The following is a 16,132-nucleotide window of genomic DNA, read 5'->3' as shown; positions in this document are numbered from 1 at the left end:
AAGCCAAGGAATGATGACTAAACATGATTATTCCACAAACAGCAAAATGAGAATAATTGGAAACACTCAGGGATAAATACTGAAGGCAGTTAGTTGAAGATAACTGTCTCGAGACAGGAACCAGGTGATATGGCAAGGCCCTGCTACTTTAATGAGAAGCATCATATTTCAGTTTGAATCATTAATACTTAAATTTTGGTATGAGTTTGAAAATCTCTTTTTAATAAATAGAATTGTCATATAAGTTAAGAAAATTTTCAAGACATAGGTTGATTCTTATACCACATAGTAATATAAAGGGATTTGTTCTTTTTCTGAAAATTCTTTAATAAACATCATTTTGATTAGAAGCACTATTATACGTCATTTGGAGTCACTGACTTAGTCTTTCTTCTCATTTTGTTCATTAATAAGAACTTTAAGGTCTGTCTGGGCTCTAAAATTCTCAAGCAACTTATGCTCTGGGATGATCCAACCTGCAGCCAGGCACCACTAAACTGTAATAAATGTTCCTGGTTCCTGAATTGTCAAAATCTGCTGGAGAAGGATCAAAATTCACAAAAAGACTGAGGTCAAGAGGGAAGGGGATACTGACACAACATTGTAAACTGACTACAACTCAATTTAAAAAATAAATAAAAAAAAAAGAGAGAGAAGGGGATAGCTCAGTGGTAGAGTGCCTGCTTAGCACGCAGGAGGTCCTGGGTTCAATTCCCAGCACTTCCATTAAAAACAAAAGAATTAAAATTTTTTCTATTAAAAAAAAAGACTTAAGTCAAATTGGACCCACCAACTACATCTCCCATCTTGCCTTACTAGGAAGCCTCAGTCTGTGGAGATGATCATGACTTTCCAGATGTGAGCTCCCACTCAGGTTCTCAGCTTGACCTCATCACATCACAGTCTGTGTAAAACAGGTCCATTTGGCAAAGAATGCCCACATTTTCCTCCCTGTGCACTTTTGCTTTGCCAACATTCCTGATCCCACAGGGAAAAAGATAACGATTTACAGAAAAAAAGTTGTGGACACCTGGCAACTGGGGGTACCAAGGCAACAGAACTAAGCGGATGGAATGAAAGGAAATGAATAGTTAAGAGGCCCTGGAAGAGATGCTCCTGCCCAGGACAGGTCAAGATAAAGAAGGCAAAGGCTCATGTGTCTCAGGAAGCATCACCTCACCTGGGTCATGGCTTTCAGTCTTTTCAGGGAATGCGCGATCCTCAGGGCTCCTCTTCTGAAAAAGGGCAGAGTCCTGAGCCTGCAGGCCAGGCAGAGCAGCGCCGGCCTCCCAGTTTCCAGAACAACCCCGTTCAAACGGCAGTCCTTTATCTTACTGTCCCCTCTTTCCATTTCACATGGACACAGACAGGAATGGGAGGGAGACCGGACAAATCCTATCCCTTCCCTAAACCAGAGACCCGGGGCTCCAGCTGCAGCAGAATGACCTCTGGACGGCTGACCGCGTCTGGAGACGCGGACGCGACGCCCCTATTCCCGGCCACCTTATTTCTGAGCGTCCCTGTGTCCGCGCTACACCTGTGGAGCAGGACTCCGGTGAGACTACACCTACAGCATTAAGACTCGCCTCATTTAAGACCCTGACCCGAAGACGCGCCCAAATTCCGGCCCCAGACCAAAGATCCGGGGCACTGCTGTCCTCAGGGAGGCCACCTCTCCCCTGAGCACAGCTGATCAGTCAGCCCTGGAAGTGCCCACATATAAATCACTCTCCCGGTGTTAAAGGCGCTGCTCGCTGATAACCAAGCCCAACTCGCTAAGACCACGGCGACAGATATACAGAAAGTTTACCGGATGTAAGGTCTCCAGTCGCAGGGTAGTGCTTATGCCCATTTGGGTCTGGCCCGAAGTCACTCCCACACCGCGAGCCTTTCAACCCTAAGAGGGCCGCTTCGTCGTGCCAAGTAGGGATTGGAGTAGATAAGACGCCTCAGGGAACTGTACTAACGACGCTGTAGACAAAGCGGAGCCGGCCAAACTGCTTCTGCGCCAGCGCAGTTGGAAGCTTCGCGACGTTTGAACTACAATCCCCAGAATCCTTTGAGCCCATCCTTCACCGCCCTAGACAGCGCCACCCTGCCTACACCGCCTGTGCGAGACCACGCTGGCCTCTTTGGTGAACCGGCCCCGTGGGGTGGGTTGATATCCCGGCTCCGCTCTTGTTACTCAGCAGCTAATATTGCTCAATGCCTGTGTGTTGGATAGTTGGCAATGCCCTTGGCTCAGTCGGTCCCATCTGAGAAGTCATTCCTCTGTTCAGAAAACTTTAGAATACAGGCTAATAAAAGTTTAGTGACAGTTAAAACTAGAAATGGAGTGCGGCCTAAGATTGATTTTTTAACAATTTAAAATTTCTGCTTGGGGTATAAAATTGACTAATTTTTGCATATGCTAAATAAAAATTTTTAAAAAGTGCTATAAGGAGAAAAAAATGAACACCTTGCATCCTCATCTCCAGACACCTCATACTCTCCAAGCAACCAGGGCATTCACCACCTTTCCACTGTCAACTGAAATAAATGCACAACCTAAAAGCTGAGAATTATGTTTTACTCGGTGGATAATTCTGAGGACTCAGCCCGGGATAATAGCCTCTCAGATGACTCTGAGGGACTGCTCCAAAGAGATAGGGGAGGAGCTAGGATATATTGGAGTTTTACAACAAAGACCAGGTAGTCAGAACGTTAAAAGAATATTTGTTAACTGAAGAAAACCAGATATCTCAAGTTAAAGAATTTAGCGATTTTCTATGTATGGGAGGAAGCAAATATTTGGGCTTATTGAATTTATTCCTTTGACAAGCATCTAGCTATCTAGGGCCAGTATCCTGTCTTTTCTTATTCTGAGTCCCCTCAGAGTGCACAGTTGTGAGTGGCTGCAGAGGCTGGGCTGCAGGCTTGTCTTCACTGAGGGGTGGCAGCAGCTGCTGATAACTTAATGGCTTCATCATTCCTTGTTTACTGACATGGCTTGAAGTATTTTTCGTTCACACCACCGTGACAATAGGTGCGTGTCAGTTTATTTCTATGCATGTGCCTGAGTTCATATATACAGATAAATATGATACATTTTAAACAAAAATATTAGCTTGTTGGAGGGGTAGGGGATTAAAATAAAAATATATATTAGCTTGTTATACACACAAAATATTGTTTGTAACTTTCATATTACTATATAGATACCTTGTTCTTTTAATTTGCTGTACATTTCCATTAAATAAATAGATGTATGATAATTTAACCAATTTATAACTGTAACTGACTCCTCTCCCCTAGTCTTTTGCTGTTAGGCTGGTGCCATAAATTATATTCTTTGTGGATATGTCTGGGGAAATCTGTTACATAAATTCCTCCACAAATTCTAGAGAAATGAATACCTGAGTTTTCTTTTGATAAGTATTTTGCTACTGCCTTCCTTTAGGTTTTATCAATTCAGCTGTCCACTATCAACATGTAAATTAGATACACAATTTCCTTACTTTGTCAATCTGGTGGATGGATATTGCATTTCTAAATTATATATATCTTATTGAGATGGGAGTAAAAATTTCCAAAGGGGTAAAAACTTCTTTGCAGTTTCTGTGATATATTTTTTCATACTTGCTCATTTTCTATTAGGTCATTGTTTATATTTTCTCTTAATGATTTGTATTGCCTATTTTTGTTATTAAGTAATACTGACTATTTTCAATTTTTAAAGTCTCCAGTTTGGGATTTATATTTTGACTTTCAATAGTGTTTCCAGTTTGCCATATAAAAGTAGACAAATACATTTTTTCTACAATGGTTTTCCTATATGGTTTTGTGTTACTTTAACCTTATTATTTTCCTCCATGTTTTTCTCTAAGATTTTATGGTTTAGTCTTACATTTTATAATTCTTAGTCTACATCTTTGATCTATTTGCATTTAATTTTGTTTTGAGCTGTGCATTAGGATTCTATTTTTTTTTTGAAATCTCCTCTGTATGGCTACCCTATTATATTAAGCCATTTAATGGATAATCTGTTTTACAGATATGTCCATGTTTTACACAAGTCCTGTGAACCAATACATTCTCTAATATAACCACAATAAATTCTCAGGAAATTTAACAATTACAATATTATGATCTAATATATAGTACATATTCAGATTTCTCCCAAATATCCCAACAATTTCTAAAGCTTTTTAAATCCAAAATACAAAGATCATTCACTATTTTAGTTGTCATATATCATTATTCTTCTTTGATTTGGAACAGTTCACAGCTTTCTTGTACTTCAAAGCCATATTTTTGGTGTCCAGACTGCTTTTCTCCCCCCAAATGTCCTTCTAAACATTTAAAAAAATTCCCCATGTTCCAGGCTAAATATTTTTGACAAGAATACTCCATGGGTGATAGTGTCCTTAATGCATCACATCAGGAGCCACATAATGTCACTTTATCCCATTTGTTGCATTAATTTACTTCCTTAAGCTTGTGGTCAACAGCCCTATCCACTGTAAAGCTATCTTTTCTACTTTTTTTTTTTTTTTTTACTATTGAGTAAGCTATGGAGTGATGTTTTCAGACTGTTTGAAAAAATATGTATACAAATTTGTCTTATCTTTGCCACATGGCTACTAAAAACATTTGTTGAAAATCTATATGTAAAATGATATATATATGAAATAATACATCCAAATGCTCAAGATTTATAACAATTCAGAAAGGTATTAAATTATCAAAAATGCCTTCATTACCATATACTACCTTTCCTATCTGTTTGGATATATAGCTGGAATTTTAGTTCTAGTCATCCATTATCTTTTTGCTAGAGCTAGACTCTTGATTATTGTAGAACTGAAATATACCTTAATGTCTAATAGTTCTAATTAACCAATTTTTATTATTCTTTTTCAGAATTTTACTGGTTTTTCTGGTCTTTTTATTTTTCTCCATAGACTTTAGAATTAGCTCATATGTTTAAAAAATTCTTGAGTAGTTTTAATTGAGAGTGCATCACATTTATAACCTAAGGAACTGTGATATCTTGATGATGTTAGCACTGCAATTTCAGAACATGTTATATTCTCTCACTTTTTCATCTTGTGAGTGCTTTAGAAATTTTAAATTATTTTTCCATATTGGTCATGGATATTTCTATTTAATTTTATTTGTGATAACTCAAATTTTTTGTGACTACTTAAGTAAAAGAATTTTTTTTCTATTGAAACTTCTATTTCTTAAGACTATTTGCACATGAGTTAATTGATTTCTGTATGTTAATTTTCTACCAAGGCAACTTCAGATTGGTCTCTCTCATAGTTTAAAAGGATGATAAAATACAGCTTTTTTCAATAAGCCTGTGTGATGTAATTTTTTTGCAATTTTGGAAGTGGTCTATAATACATTGTCCAATACAATGGCCACTGGCCACAGGTAGTTACTGAGTGCTTGAAACGTGTCTAATGAGGCAGAGGAAATGAATTTTAAATTTTATTTATTTTAAATCTAAATTTAAATAGCTGCATGTGGGTTACTGGCTAAGGTATTGGACATTGCAGGGTAAAGATGTCAAAAAAGCTGAGAAATGGGATTGGTTATGTTGTATAAAGTCTGAGCCACTATTCAGATACTTCCCACAGTCTCCACATTCATAGGGTCTCATACCAATAGGCACTATATGATATAAACTAAGTTTTGAAGTCCTACTAAGGGCCTCCCTATATTCTTTATAGTCAGAATTTTTTTTTTCTTGCCAGTTTGACTTTCTTGATAAGTACTAAGTTGTGAGTCTTGTCCACAGGCATTTTTATGTTTTTCGCATTCACAAGACTTCTCTTTAGTATTAAATGTTTCATGTAGAGAAAAAAGTGTATGCTGAAAGGAAGTGGGCATGTCTTCAGCGGTAAATGACATTTGGCTAAAATATCTTTCCTGAGATCCCTTTTTAAGTCCATGCTTCGTAAATTCTTCCATTATAACCCATTGTGATGAATCTGTTTCATAATTTTCCTCTTTCAGAAATAATTTCTTGTTCTCACACCTAGATTTATATTCTGAAAGAAAATACAAATAAAAACATTCACTTTTTTTCTTGGAAGACACAAAACTTAGAATAAAAAAGGAAGAATTACAATGACAATGTCTATAAATGTGAATAGAATATAAAGTTCTGATATGATGGTGCAATTTAAGAGATAAAGAAGATTTAGAAATTGAAAAGTGATATAGGAAGGTAAAGGGAAGGTGATTAGGAAAAGATTAAAATCAGTGATTGTTAAATTGTGGAACAAATTCAAAGTATGCTTTGGCAAAAAAGAAAGTTTGATAATGTAGCTTGTTGAAAGACTATAGGTAAATAAGTCTCTCTCACACAGCCAGGTTAGCAAATAAAAATGATACAACCACCAGAAACAGGTATTTGTCAGTTTGTAGCAAAATTTATCCTTTGAACCAGCAATCCCAGTTGTACGAACCCAAACATATACTCTCTGGAAAGAATCTGAAAATATTTATACAGAGGGTATCACACCATCACAGAACTCTTTGTAAGAGCAAATGAGTAGAACTAATCTAAATAGCCACCAGCATGGTATCACTTGAACTCATTGTAGTATAGAAGTACAACAGAGTTCTATGCAACTATATGAAGAAATGAGAAGCATCTATATATTCCTATGGAGTGATCTCCATGACATATTCTTTCAAAGTGAAATAGCAAGGTGGAATAAACTCTATCTATGGTATGCTACCATTTATATAAGGAAGGGAATTCATGAAGAATATATACAGAAACGTTCACATTGAATACAAACAATTAAAGTATAAACCATAAAGTTTATAAGCTATTTCCTTTGTTGGAGGGAATGAAAGCAGTGGGAGGGGACAAGAATGGAAGCCAGATATCTAAGAATATATGCTATTTTGTAGATCTGACATTGAAACTGTAAATATTTTATAAAATTGTAAAACAAAATTAAATAATAAATCCAAAAATGTAAAAAGCAAAATTGAATAGATGAACCTTGTTAGGCATTGGGTTGTGCCATAAGCAGAGACAGAAAATAATTCTAACACTGCTGAAATATAAGATTTGATTGCACATTACTAGTGGGTTACCAGAGACACTATTGAAAAAGTTGCATGGTAGTGATGGGAGTACTCTTATTACTTAAAATGTTCAATATATTTTATGTACATTTTCTGAAAAAGATAACTGAAAAAATAGGAGAAACAAAAGGGAATCATCTCAATGCATCTGATGAAGTTGGATATAAAATGAGCCAAGGACAGTATTAGGAAGAAAAATTATGATTCAGTCTCAGGAATGTAGATGTACAGATTCTAAACAAAATATTACCAAATTAGATCTAGTAATTTAATTAAAAAAAACCTTCATGATCAATTGTATTCATTCTAGGAGTATCAGGTTAAAACATAAGAACATTTGTTAATGTTAAGTCACTATATTAAAGGGAAATGATGATCCCAGAAGAAAAAATAATTAAATAAAATTCAACATCCAATCATAAACTAAACTGTTATAACATATGAACAAAATAGAATTTCTTTATACTAATGAAGTGTATTCTTATAAAAATACAGCAAAAATACAAATAACAATGAAAGTTTAAAATCAAATCCAAATTCACTTTGTGGTATTCTTTCCCCAAACCAGAAAATCAAATCTAATCATCGGGAAAACATCAGACCAATACAAATTGAGAGAGATTCTACAAAATACCTAACATTTTGTCATAACTGTCAAGTTCATAAAAATAAGAAAAAACTAAGAAACTGTCACAGACCAAAAGATATGACAAAAGAAAAAAGACATTAATGTACAAATGAACTGATTTACAAAACAAAAACAGACAGAAAACAGACATAGAAAACAAACCAAAGGGGAAGCAGAGGGAGGGATAAATTAGGAGTATGGGATTAACAAATACACAATACCATATATAAAATAGATAAACATCAAGGATTTACTGTATATCACAGGGAACTATATTCAGTATCTTGTAATAACCTATAATGGAAAAGAATCTGAAAAAGAATTATATATATGTCTGTCTGTCTGTCTATCTATCTATCTATATCACTTTGATGTACACCTGAAACTAAAACAATATTGTAAATCAACTATACTTAAAAAAAGACATTAATGGAAAAATATAGAATCTGAATACATTCTGCAGTTTAGTCAATAATAATAATGTACTAATCTTGGGTTCTTAGTTTTGACAAATATACCACAATAATATAGAGGAAACTGATATTGGGTGAGAGGTATATGGGAATTCTCTGTACTATTTTTGAAACTTTTATGTAACTATAAATTTATTTTAACATTTAAAAAGAAAAGAAAAATTATGCCTATACAGTCATGAAAAAAGATGAAGACAGAAAGTAACACTACTTCTTTTGAACATTTCCTGGAAGGTGTACCCACTGCAGTAAGATTAGAAAGAGGCACCCAAGTTACAAGCATAGGAAAGCAAGAAAGAAAACTAAAAATATTTGCAAATTTCATGATTAGTGAAGACTCTACTAATTATTGAATAATTAGTTTTACTAATTAATGAGTTATGACAAAAATCAACACATAAAACATCAAGAAAGAAAAGTTGATTTTACGTAGCTTTTCAATTTTTGCTACTGTATCTATATGGAATGACTTCCACAACATCCTGTAAATAATAATAATAAAAAGATCAATATGATAAAAAAGCCTCTAGCCAGGCAAACTAAGGGAAAAAAAGAGAGAGACGACCTGAGAATGAGATAAATAAAATAATGGACATCACGACAGATCTCATGGGCTTAAAATGATAATAAAGAAATATTATGAACAACCCTATGCCCACAAATTTTATAACCTAGGTGAAACAGAACAATTCCCTGAAAGACACAATATGCCAAAACTTACTCAGATGAAACAATCTGAACAGGTGACAATGTATAAATGAAATTTAATCAATAATTAATAACTTTCCAAAATAGAGGGTACCAGGCCCAGATGGGTTCACTGGTGAATTCTATCAAAAAATTAAGGAAGAAATTATTCCAATTCTCTATCATCTCAGAGGATAGAAGCAGAAGGAATACTTCCTAACTCCATTCTATGGGACCAGTATTACCATAATATCAAAACCAGACAAGACTTACAAGAAAAAAACTACAGACCAGTATATCTCATGAATATAGATGCAAAAATTCTCAAGAAAATATCTGCAATTAAATTCAATAATATCTAAAAAGAATTATGCACCAGAACGAAATAGGATTAATCCCAGGTATAAAAAGCTGGTTCAACCTTTGAAAATCAATTAATGTAACCCATCACACCAACAGACTAAAGAAAAATCACATAATTATATCAATAGATGCAGAAAAAGTGTTTGACAAACATTCATGATAAACTCCATAAACTAGGAACAGAGGGGAACTTCCTCGACTTGAATCTGAAGGAATCAACAACAACAAAAAAATCTCCTAGAACTACATATGGGATTATAGCAAGGTTAAAGATTAAAAGGTTAATATACAAAAGTCAATCACTTTCCTATATACCAGTAATGAACAAGTGGATTTTAAAATTAAAACCAATATGACTTACATTAGCACCTCCCCAAAACAAAACACTCAAGGTATAAATCTAACAATAGGTACAAGAGCTATATGAGGAAAACTACAAAACTCTGATGAGTGAAATCAAAGAAGAACTAAACAAATGGAAAGATGTTCCGTGTTCATGAATGAGAAACTTAAATACTGTCAAGATGTCACTCCTTCCCATCTTGTCTATAGATTCAATGCAGCCCAAATCAAAATTTCAGCAATTTATTTTGTGGATGTTAAGTTGATTGTATCATTTATATGAACAAGCAAAAGGCCCAGAATGGCCAACACAATAGTGAAGAGAAACAAAGTTGGAGGACTGACACTACAGACTTCAAAATTTACAGTAATAATACAGCAATTAAAATAATGTGGTAGTGGCAAAAGAAAAGAGAAACGGATCAGTGGAACAGAACAGAGGGCCCATAAATTGTTCCTCATAAATACAGTCAACTGATCTTTGACAAAGGAGCAAAGCAATACAATAGAACAAAGATAGTCTTTTCAACAAATAATGCTGAAAAAACTGGATATCCACTTTAAAAAATGAATCTAGATTAAAAATTAAATGTATTACATTTCCTAAAAATAAACTACAAAAATTAATTAAAAATGAATCATAGACCTACATACAGAATGTAAAACTATAAAACTCCTAAAGATAACACAGAAGAAAATCTAAATGATTCTGGGTTTGGTGATGACCTCTTTTTACTAGTTTTTTAAAAAATTTTAAATTTTATTTTATATCTTTATTGAGGTATAGTTCGTTTATAATATTATATTAGTTTGGGTTTACAGCATAGTGATTCATCATTTTTATAGATTATACTCTATTAAAAGTTATTACAAAACAATGGCTACAATTCCATGTGTTGTACAACATATCCTTGTTGCTTATCTATTTTATATGTAGTAATTTGTATCTCTGAATTCCAAACACCTATCTTCCCCCTCCTTCTTTCCTCTTCCCCACTGGTAACCACTAGTTTGTTCTCTATATCTGTGCATCTGCTTTGTTTTGGTATATACATTCATTCATTTTATTTTTTAGATTCCACATTTAAATGATATCATACTTTGTATTTTACTGCCTTATTTTACTAAGCATAATATTCTCTAGGTCCATCCATGTTGCTGCCAATGGCAGAATTTCATTCTCTTTTATGGCTGAGTAATATTCCATTTTATATACATATCTATATCTATATCTATCACATCTTCTTTATCCATTCCTTGCTGATGGACACTTAGGTTGTTTCCATATCTTGGCTATTGTAAATCGTGCTGCTATGAACATTAGGGTGCGTGTATCTTTTAGAATTAGTGTTTTCAGTTTTTATGGATATATACTCAGGAGTAGAACTGTTGATTCATATGGTAGTTCTACTTCTAGTTTTGTGAAGAACCTCCATACTGTTCTCCATAGGTGGCTGCACCAATATGCATTCTGACCAGCAGTGTACAAGGGATCCCTTTTCTCCACGTCCTCATCACATTTGTTATTTGTAGACTTTTTGATGATAGCGATTCTGACAGGTGTGAGTTGATATCTCATTGTGGTTTTGTATTTCTTTAATAATTAGTGATGTTGTGCGTCTTTTCATGGGCCTGTTAGCCATCTGTATGTCTTCTTTGGAAAAAGTCTGTTCAGGTCTTTTGCCTATTTTTTTTTATTGGATTGTTTGGGTTTTTGGGGTTTTTTTGATGTTGAGTTGTATGAGCTGTTTATATATTTTGAATATTAACCCCTTGTATGTCTATCATTTGCAAATACTTTCTCCCATTCAGTAGGTTGTCTTTTTGTTTTGTCAATGGTTTCCTTTGCTGTGCAAAAGCTTTTAAGTTTAATTAGGTCTCATTTGTTTATTTCATTTTTTCCCCCTTAGGAGACAGGTCCAAAAAAAAAAAAATACTGCTACAATTCATGTCAGAGTGTTCTGCCTATGTTCTCTTCTAGGAGTTTTAAGGTTTCAGGTCTTACATTTAGGTTTTTAAAACATTTTGAGTTTATTTTTATACATGGTGTGAGGAAATGTTCTAACCTCATTATTTTAGAACTTATTTTAGATTTTTTTGTATAATTTTATTTATTTATAGGAGTTAATTAGGTTTATTCCTTTATTTTCTAATGGAGGTACTGGGGATTGAACCCAGGACCTTGTGCATGTTAAGCATGCACTCTACCACTGAGCTATATCCTCCCCTCTAATATCATTATTTTAATTGTAGCTGTCCAGCTTTCCCAGCATCACTTATTGGTGAAGAGACTGTCCTTTCTCCATTGTATATTCTTGCCTTCTTTGTCATAAGTTAATTGATCTAAGTGTGCATTCATTGCTTTCCTTTCTGTTCCATTGATCTGAGTGTCTGTTTTTGTGCCAGTACCACACTGCTTTGATTACCGTGGTTTTGTACTATAGTCCTAAGTCTGGGAGGGTGGTTCCTCTGGCTTTATTCTTTTTTCTCAAGATTGCTTTGGCAATTCAGGGTCTTTCATGATTAAATATAAATTCTAGGATTATTTTCCCTAGTTCTGTGGAAAATGACACAGGTATTTTGATCAGGATTCCATTAAATCTGTAGATTACCTTGGTTAGTATGACTATTTTAACAATATTAATTCTTACAACCCAAGAGCATGGGATATTTTTCCATTTCTTTGTATCATTTTCAATTTACTTAATCAGTGTTTTATAGTTTTCTGAGTATAGGTCTTTCATCTCCTTGGTTAAGTTTGTTCATAGATATTTTACTCTTTTTGATGTGACTTTAAATAGGATTGTTTTTAAAAATTTCTCTTTCTGATAGTTGATTATTAGTGTATAGAAAACCAACAAATTTATATATATTAACCTTCTATCCTGCAACTTCACTGAATTCATGTATTACTTCTAACAGTTTTGTGGTGGAAACTTTAGGGTTTTCTATATAAAGCATCATGTCATTTACAAATAGTGATAGTTTTACTTCTTTACTTCCATTTGTATGCTTTTTATTTATTTTTCTTGTCTGGTTGTTATGATTGTACTTCCAAAACTATGTTAAACAGAAATGACAAGAGTCTGCATCTTTGCTTTGTTTCTGAATTCAGGAAAGTCTTTCAGCTTTACACCATTGAGTATGATGTTAGCTCTGAGTTTTTCATGAATGGAGTTTATTATGTTGAGATATGTTCCCTCTATACCAGTTTGATAAGTTTTTATCATGAATGAATGTTGATTCATTCATAGACATCATCATGATCATTTCTGTGTCTATTAGCATAATCATGTGATTTTTATCCTTTTTGTTAATGATGTGTATCATATCAATTGATTTGCAAATATTGAACCATCCTTGCATTCCTGGAATAAATCCCACTTGATTGTGGTGTATATTCCTTTTTATATACTGTTGGATTCTGTTTGCTAATATTTTGTGGAGGATTTTTTTGAATCCATATTCATCAAAGGTATTGACCTGTATTTTTTAAAAAATATCTTTGGTTTTAATATCAGATTGATGGTGGCCTCACAGAATGTATTTGGGAGTGTTCCCTCCTCATCAATCTTTTAGAATAGTTTGAGAAAGATAGGTATACATTTTTCTTTGTATGTTTGGTAGAATTTCCCTGTGAAGCCATCCAGACCTATACTTTTGTTTGCTGAGAGTTTTATGATTACAAATTCAATCTCACTGCTAGTGATCTGTTTGTTCAAATTATCTGTTTCTTCTTGATTTAGTCTTGGCAGGTTCCATGCTTTTAGAAATTTGTTCATTTCTTCTAGGCTGTCCAATTTTTTGGCATATAATTGTTCATAATATTTTCTTATGATTTTTTTGTATCTCTGTGATGCCAGTTATTATTTCTCCTCTTTTATTTCTTGTTTTCTTTATTTGATCCTCTCTCTTTTATTTTAACATTTTTTATTGATTTATAATCATTTTACAATGTTGTGTCAAATTCCAGTGTTCAGCACAATTTTTCAAGATCCTCTCTCTTCTTGCTGAGGCTGGCTAAAGGTTTATCAATTTTGTTTATCTTTTCAAAAAAACAGCTCTTATTTTTGTTAATCTTTTCTTTTTTTGGTTTCTATTTTATGTATTTCCCTTCTGACCTTTATTATGTCCTTCTTCTGCTGACTTTGGGCTTTTTTTTTCCTAATACCTTTATGTGTTAGGTTAGATTGATTACTTGAGATTTTTCCTGTTTCTTGAAGAAGGCCTATATCGCTATAAACATCCCTCTTAGTACTGCTTTTGCTGCATCCCATAGATTATAAAGAGTTGGGTCTCCATTTTCATTTGTCTCGAGGTACTTTCTGGTTTCCTCTTTGATTTCTTCATTGACCCATTTGTTTCACATTAGCCCATTGTTTAGTCTCTATGTATTTATTCTTTTTCCATTTTTCTTTCTCTAGTTGATTTCTAGTTTTATACTGTTGTGGTTAGGGAAAATGCTTGATTTAATTTCTATCCTCTTAAACTTGCTGAGAATGTTTTGTGGCTTAGCATGTGATCTATTCTGGAAAATGTTCCATGTGCAATTGAAAAGAATGTATATTCTGCTGTTTTGGGATATAATGTCCTGTAGATATACAGTAAGTCCAACTGGTCTGTTGTGTCATTTAAGGCCACAGCTGCCTTACTGATCTTCTGTATGGATAATCTGTTCATTGATTTAAGTGGGGTATTAAAGTACTCTACTACTATTGTCTTATTGTTAGTTTCTCCCTTTATGTCTGTTAGTATTTGCTTTATTTATTTAGATGCTCCTGTAATGGGTGCATATGTATTAATAAGTGTAATATCCTCTTCTTGTATTGATCCCTTTATCAGTATATAACTCCCTTCTTTGTCTTTTGGTATAGCCTTTGTTTTAAAGTATATTTTTTTCTTATGTAAGTACTGATGCCCTCACTTTCTTGTCATTACTATTTGCATGAAATGTCTTCTCCCACCCCCTCACTTTCAGTCTGTGTCTCTATCTCTGAAATGAGTCTCTTGTAGGCAGCATATAGATGAATCTTGTTTTTATCCAATTAGCCACTCTATGTCTTTTGATTGGAGCATTTAGTTCATTGACATTTAAAGTAATTATTGATAGATATGTACTTACTGCCATTTTATTACTTGTTTTCTAGTTGTTTTTGTAGTTCTCTGTTCATTTCTTATTCTTTGTTTCTTCCCTTGTGAGTTCATGATTTTCTTTAGTTATTTGCTTGTGTTCCTTCCTTTTTAGTGTTCGTGTATCTACTGTGGTTTTGATTTGTGGTTAGCACAGGGTTCATATATGTTGACCTATAACTATATCTACTTGTTTTAAACTGATAGTCATTTAAATTCAAACAAATTCTAAAAGATCTACATTTTTACACTTCTCCTGGCATTTTGTGTTATTGATGTCATATTTTATATCTTCATATTTATCCCTTAACTATTTATTGTAGTTATATTTGCTTTTACTTTTTTTGGTCTTTTAATCTTCATTTTGGCTTATTTCAGTGGTTGATCCTAGTCCTTACTATATTTTTGCCTTTCATAGTGGAATTTTCCTTTTCCTATAGATTCTTACTGCTTTTCCACTTAAAGACTCTTAAACATTTCCTTAGGGTAGGTTTAGCATTAACTCTTTTAGTTTTTGCTTCTCTGGGAAGTTCTTTATTTCTCCTTCAATTCTAAATGATAATCTTGCTGGGTAGAGTATACTAAGTTGCAGGTTTTCCCCCTTCAGCACTTTGAATATGTCATGCCACTCCCTTTAGATCTGGAAATGCAGAAAAACTGGCTGATAGCCTTATGCGGATTCCCTTGTAGAGACCCTTGTTTTTCTCTTCCTACCTTAAGAATATTGTTTTTATCTTTAATTTTTGCCATTTTAATTATGATGTGTCTTAGTGTGGGTCTGTTTGGGTTCATCTTGTTTGAGACCCTCTCTGCTTCCTGTACCTGAATATCTGTTTCTTTCTTCAGGTTTAGGATGTTTTTGGCCATAATTTCCTCAAACATATTTTTGGTTCCCTTCTCTGTCTCTTCTTCCTCTGGAACCTGTATAATGTGAATGCTGGTATGCTTAATGTTATCCCAAATGTCATCCCTCTTAAATTGTTCTCACTGTTTAAAATTTGCTTTTATTTTGGCAGTTGTAATTGGGTCATTTCCATTATTCTATGTTCCAGATCTTATGTATTCTTCTATGTCATTTAGTCTGCTATTCATTCCTTCTAGCATGTTTTTTAGTTCAATTTCTTAATTCTTTAGAGGTTAGAGCTGGAGCTGGGATTGAGGTGGGACTTCCTCTCTGTTCAGTAGCCATCACTGCCCTACTGGTTGTGGCTGGGGTGGGGGGAATCTGATCCTAAGTTGTTGGAGCGGAAGCCTGAGAGTCAGGGCCAAGGTGGATCTGTTTCCTTTAAGTGTGTGTTTTCTAGCATCAGGACCCTCATCCCAGGTTGGGGGTGGGGTGCCAAAGCATGCATGGGTTCTCAGCCCATGCTGGCTGCAGATGTCTGACTGTCTCCAATGTGCTGCCTGTCCAGGC

The 16,132-nt window shown here is 34.1% G+C and overlaps 1 protein-coding gene across 6 annotated transcripts in view; it reads right to left on the bottom strand.

The window, feature by feature from the left end:
- LOC140685340 (uncharacterized) overlaps positions 1-16,132 on the bottom strand; it is a 44,603-nt gene that overhangs the window by 10,871 nt on the left and 17,600 nt on the right. The window contains exons 1-2 of one of the 6 annotated variants that reach the window (XM_031681724.2): positions 1,811-1,967; positions 1,181-1,235 (exon numbers count right to left, since the gene is read on the bottom strand). The exons of 3 other annotated variants lie outside the window; for them this stretch is intronic. In XM_031681724.2, the coding sequence (XP_031537584.1) occupies positions 1,181-1,189 (9 nt within the window). In that variant the 5' untranslated portion in view covers positions 1,190-1,235; positions 1,811-1,967. Of the gene's footprint in view, positions 1-1,180; positions 1,236-1,810; positions 1,968-16,132 lie in introns of those variants that run through there. 2 more of the 6 variants (XM_072968682.1, XM_072968679.1) reach the window with 2 other exon arrangements.

This window comes from Vicugna pacos, chromosome 9 (genome assembly GCF_048564905.1).
Source record: "Vicugna pacos chromosome 9, VicPac4, whole genome shotgun sequence".
In the NCBI taxonomy this organism is placed as follows: domain Eukaryota; kingdom Metazoa; phylum Chordata; class Mammalia; order Artiodactyla; family Camelidae; genus Vicugna; species Vicugna pacos.
Note: the sequence above shows the minus strand (reverse complement) of the source record. Positions and strands in the feature narration are given on the sequence as shown.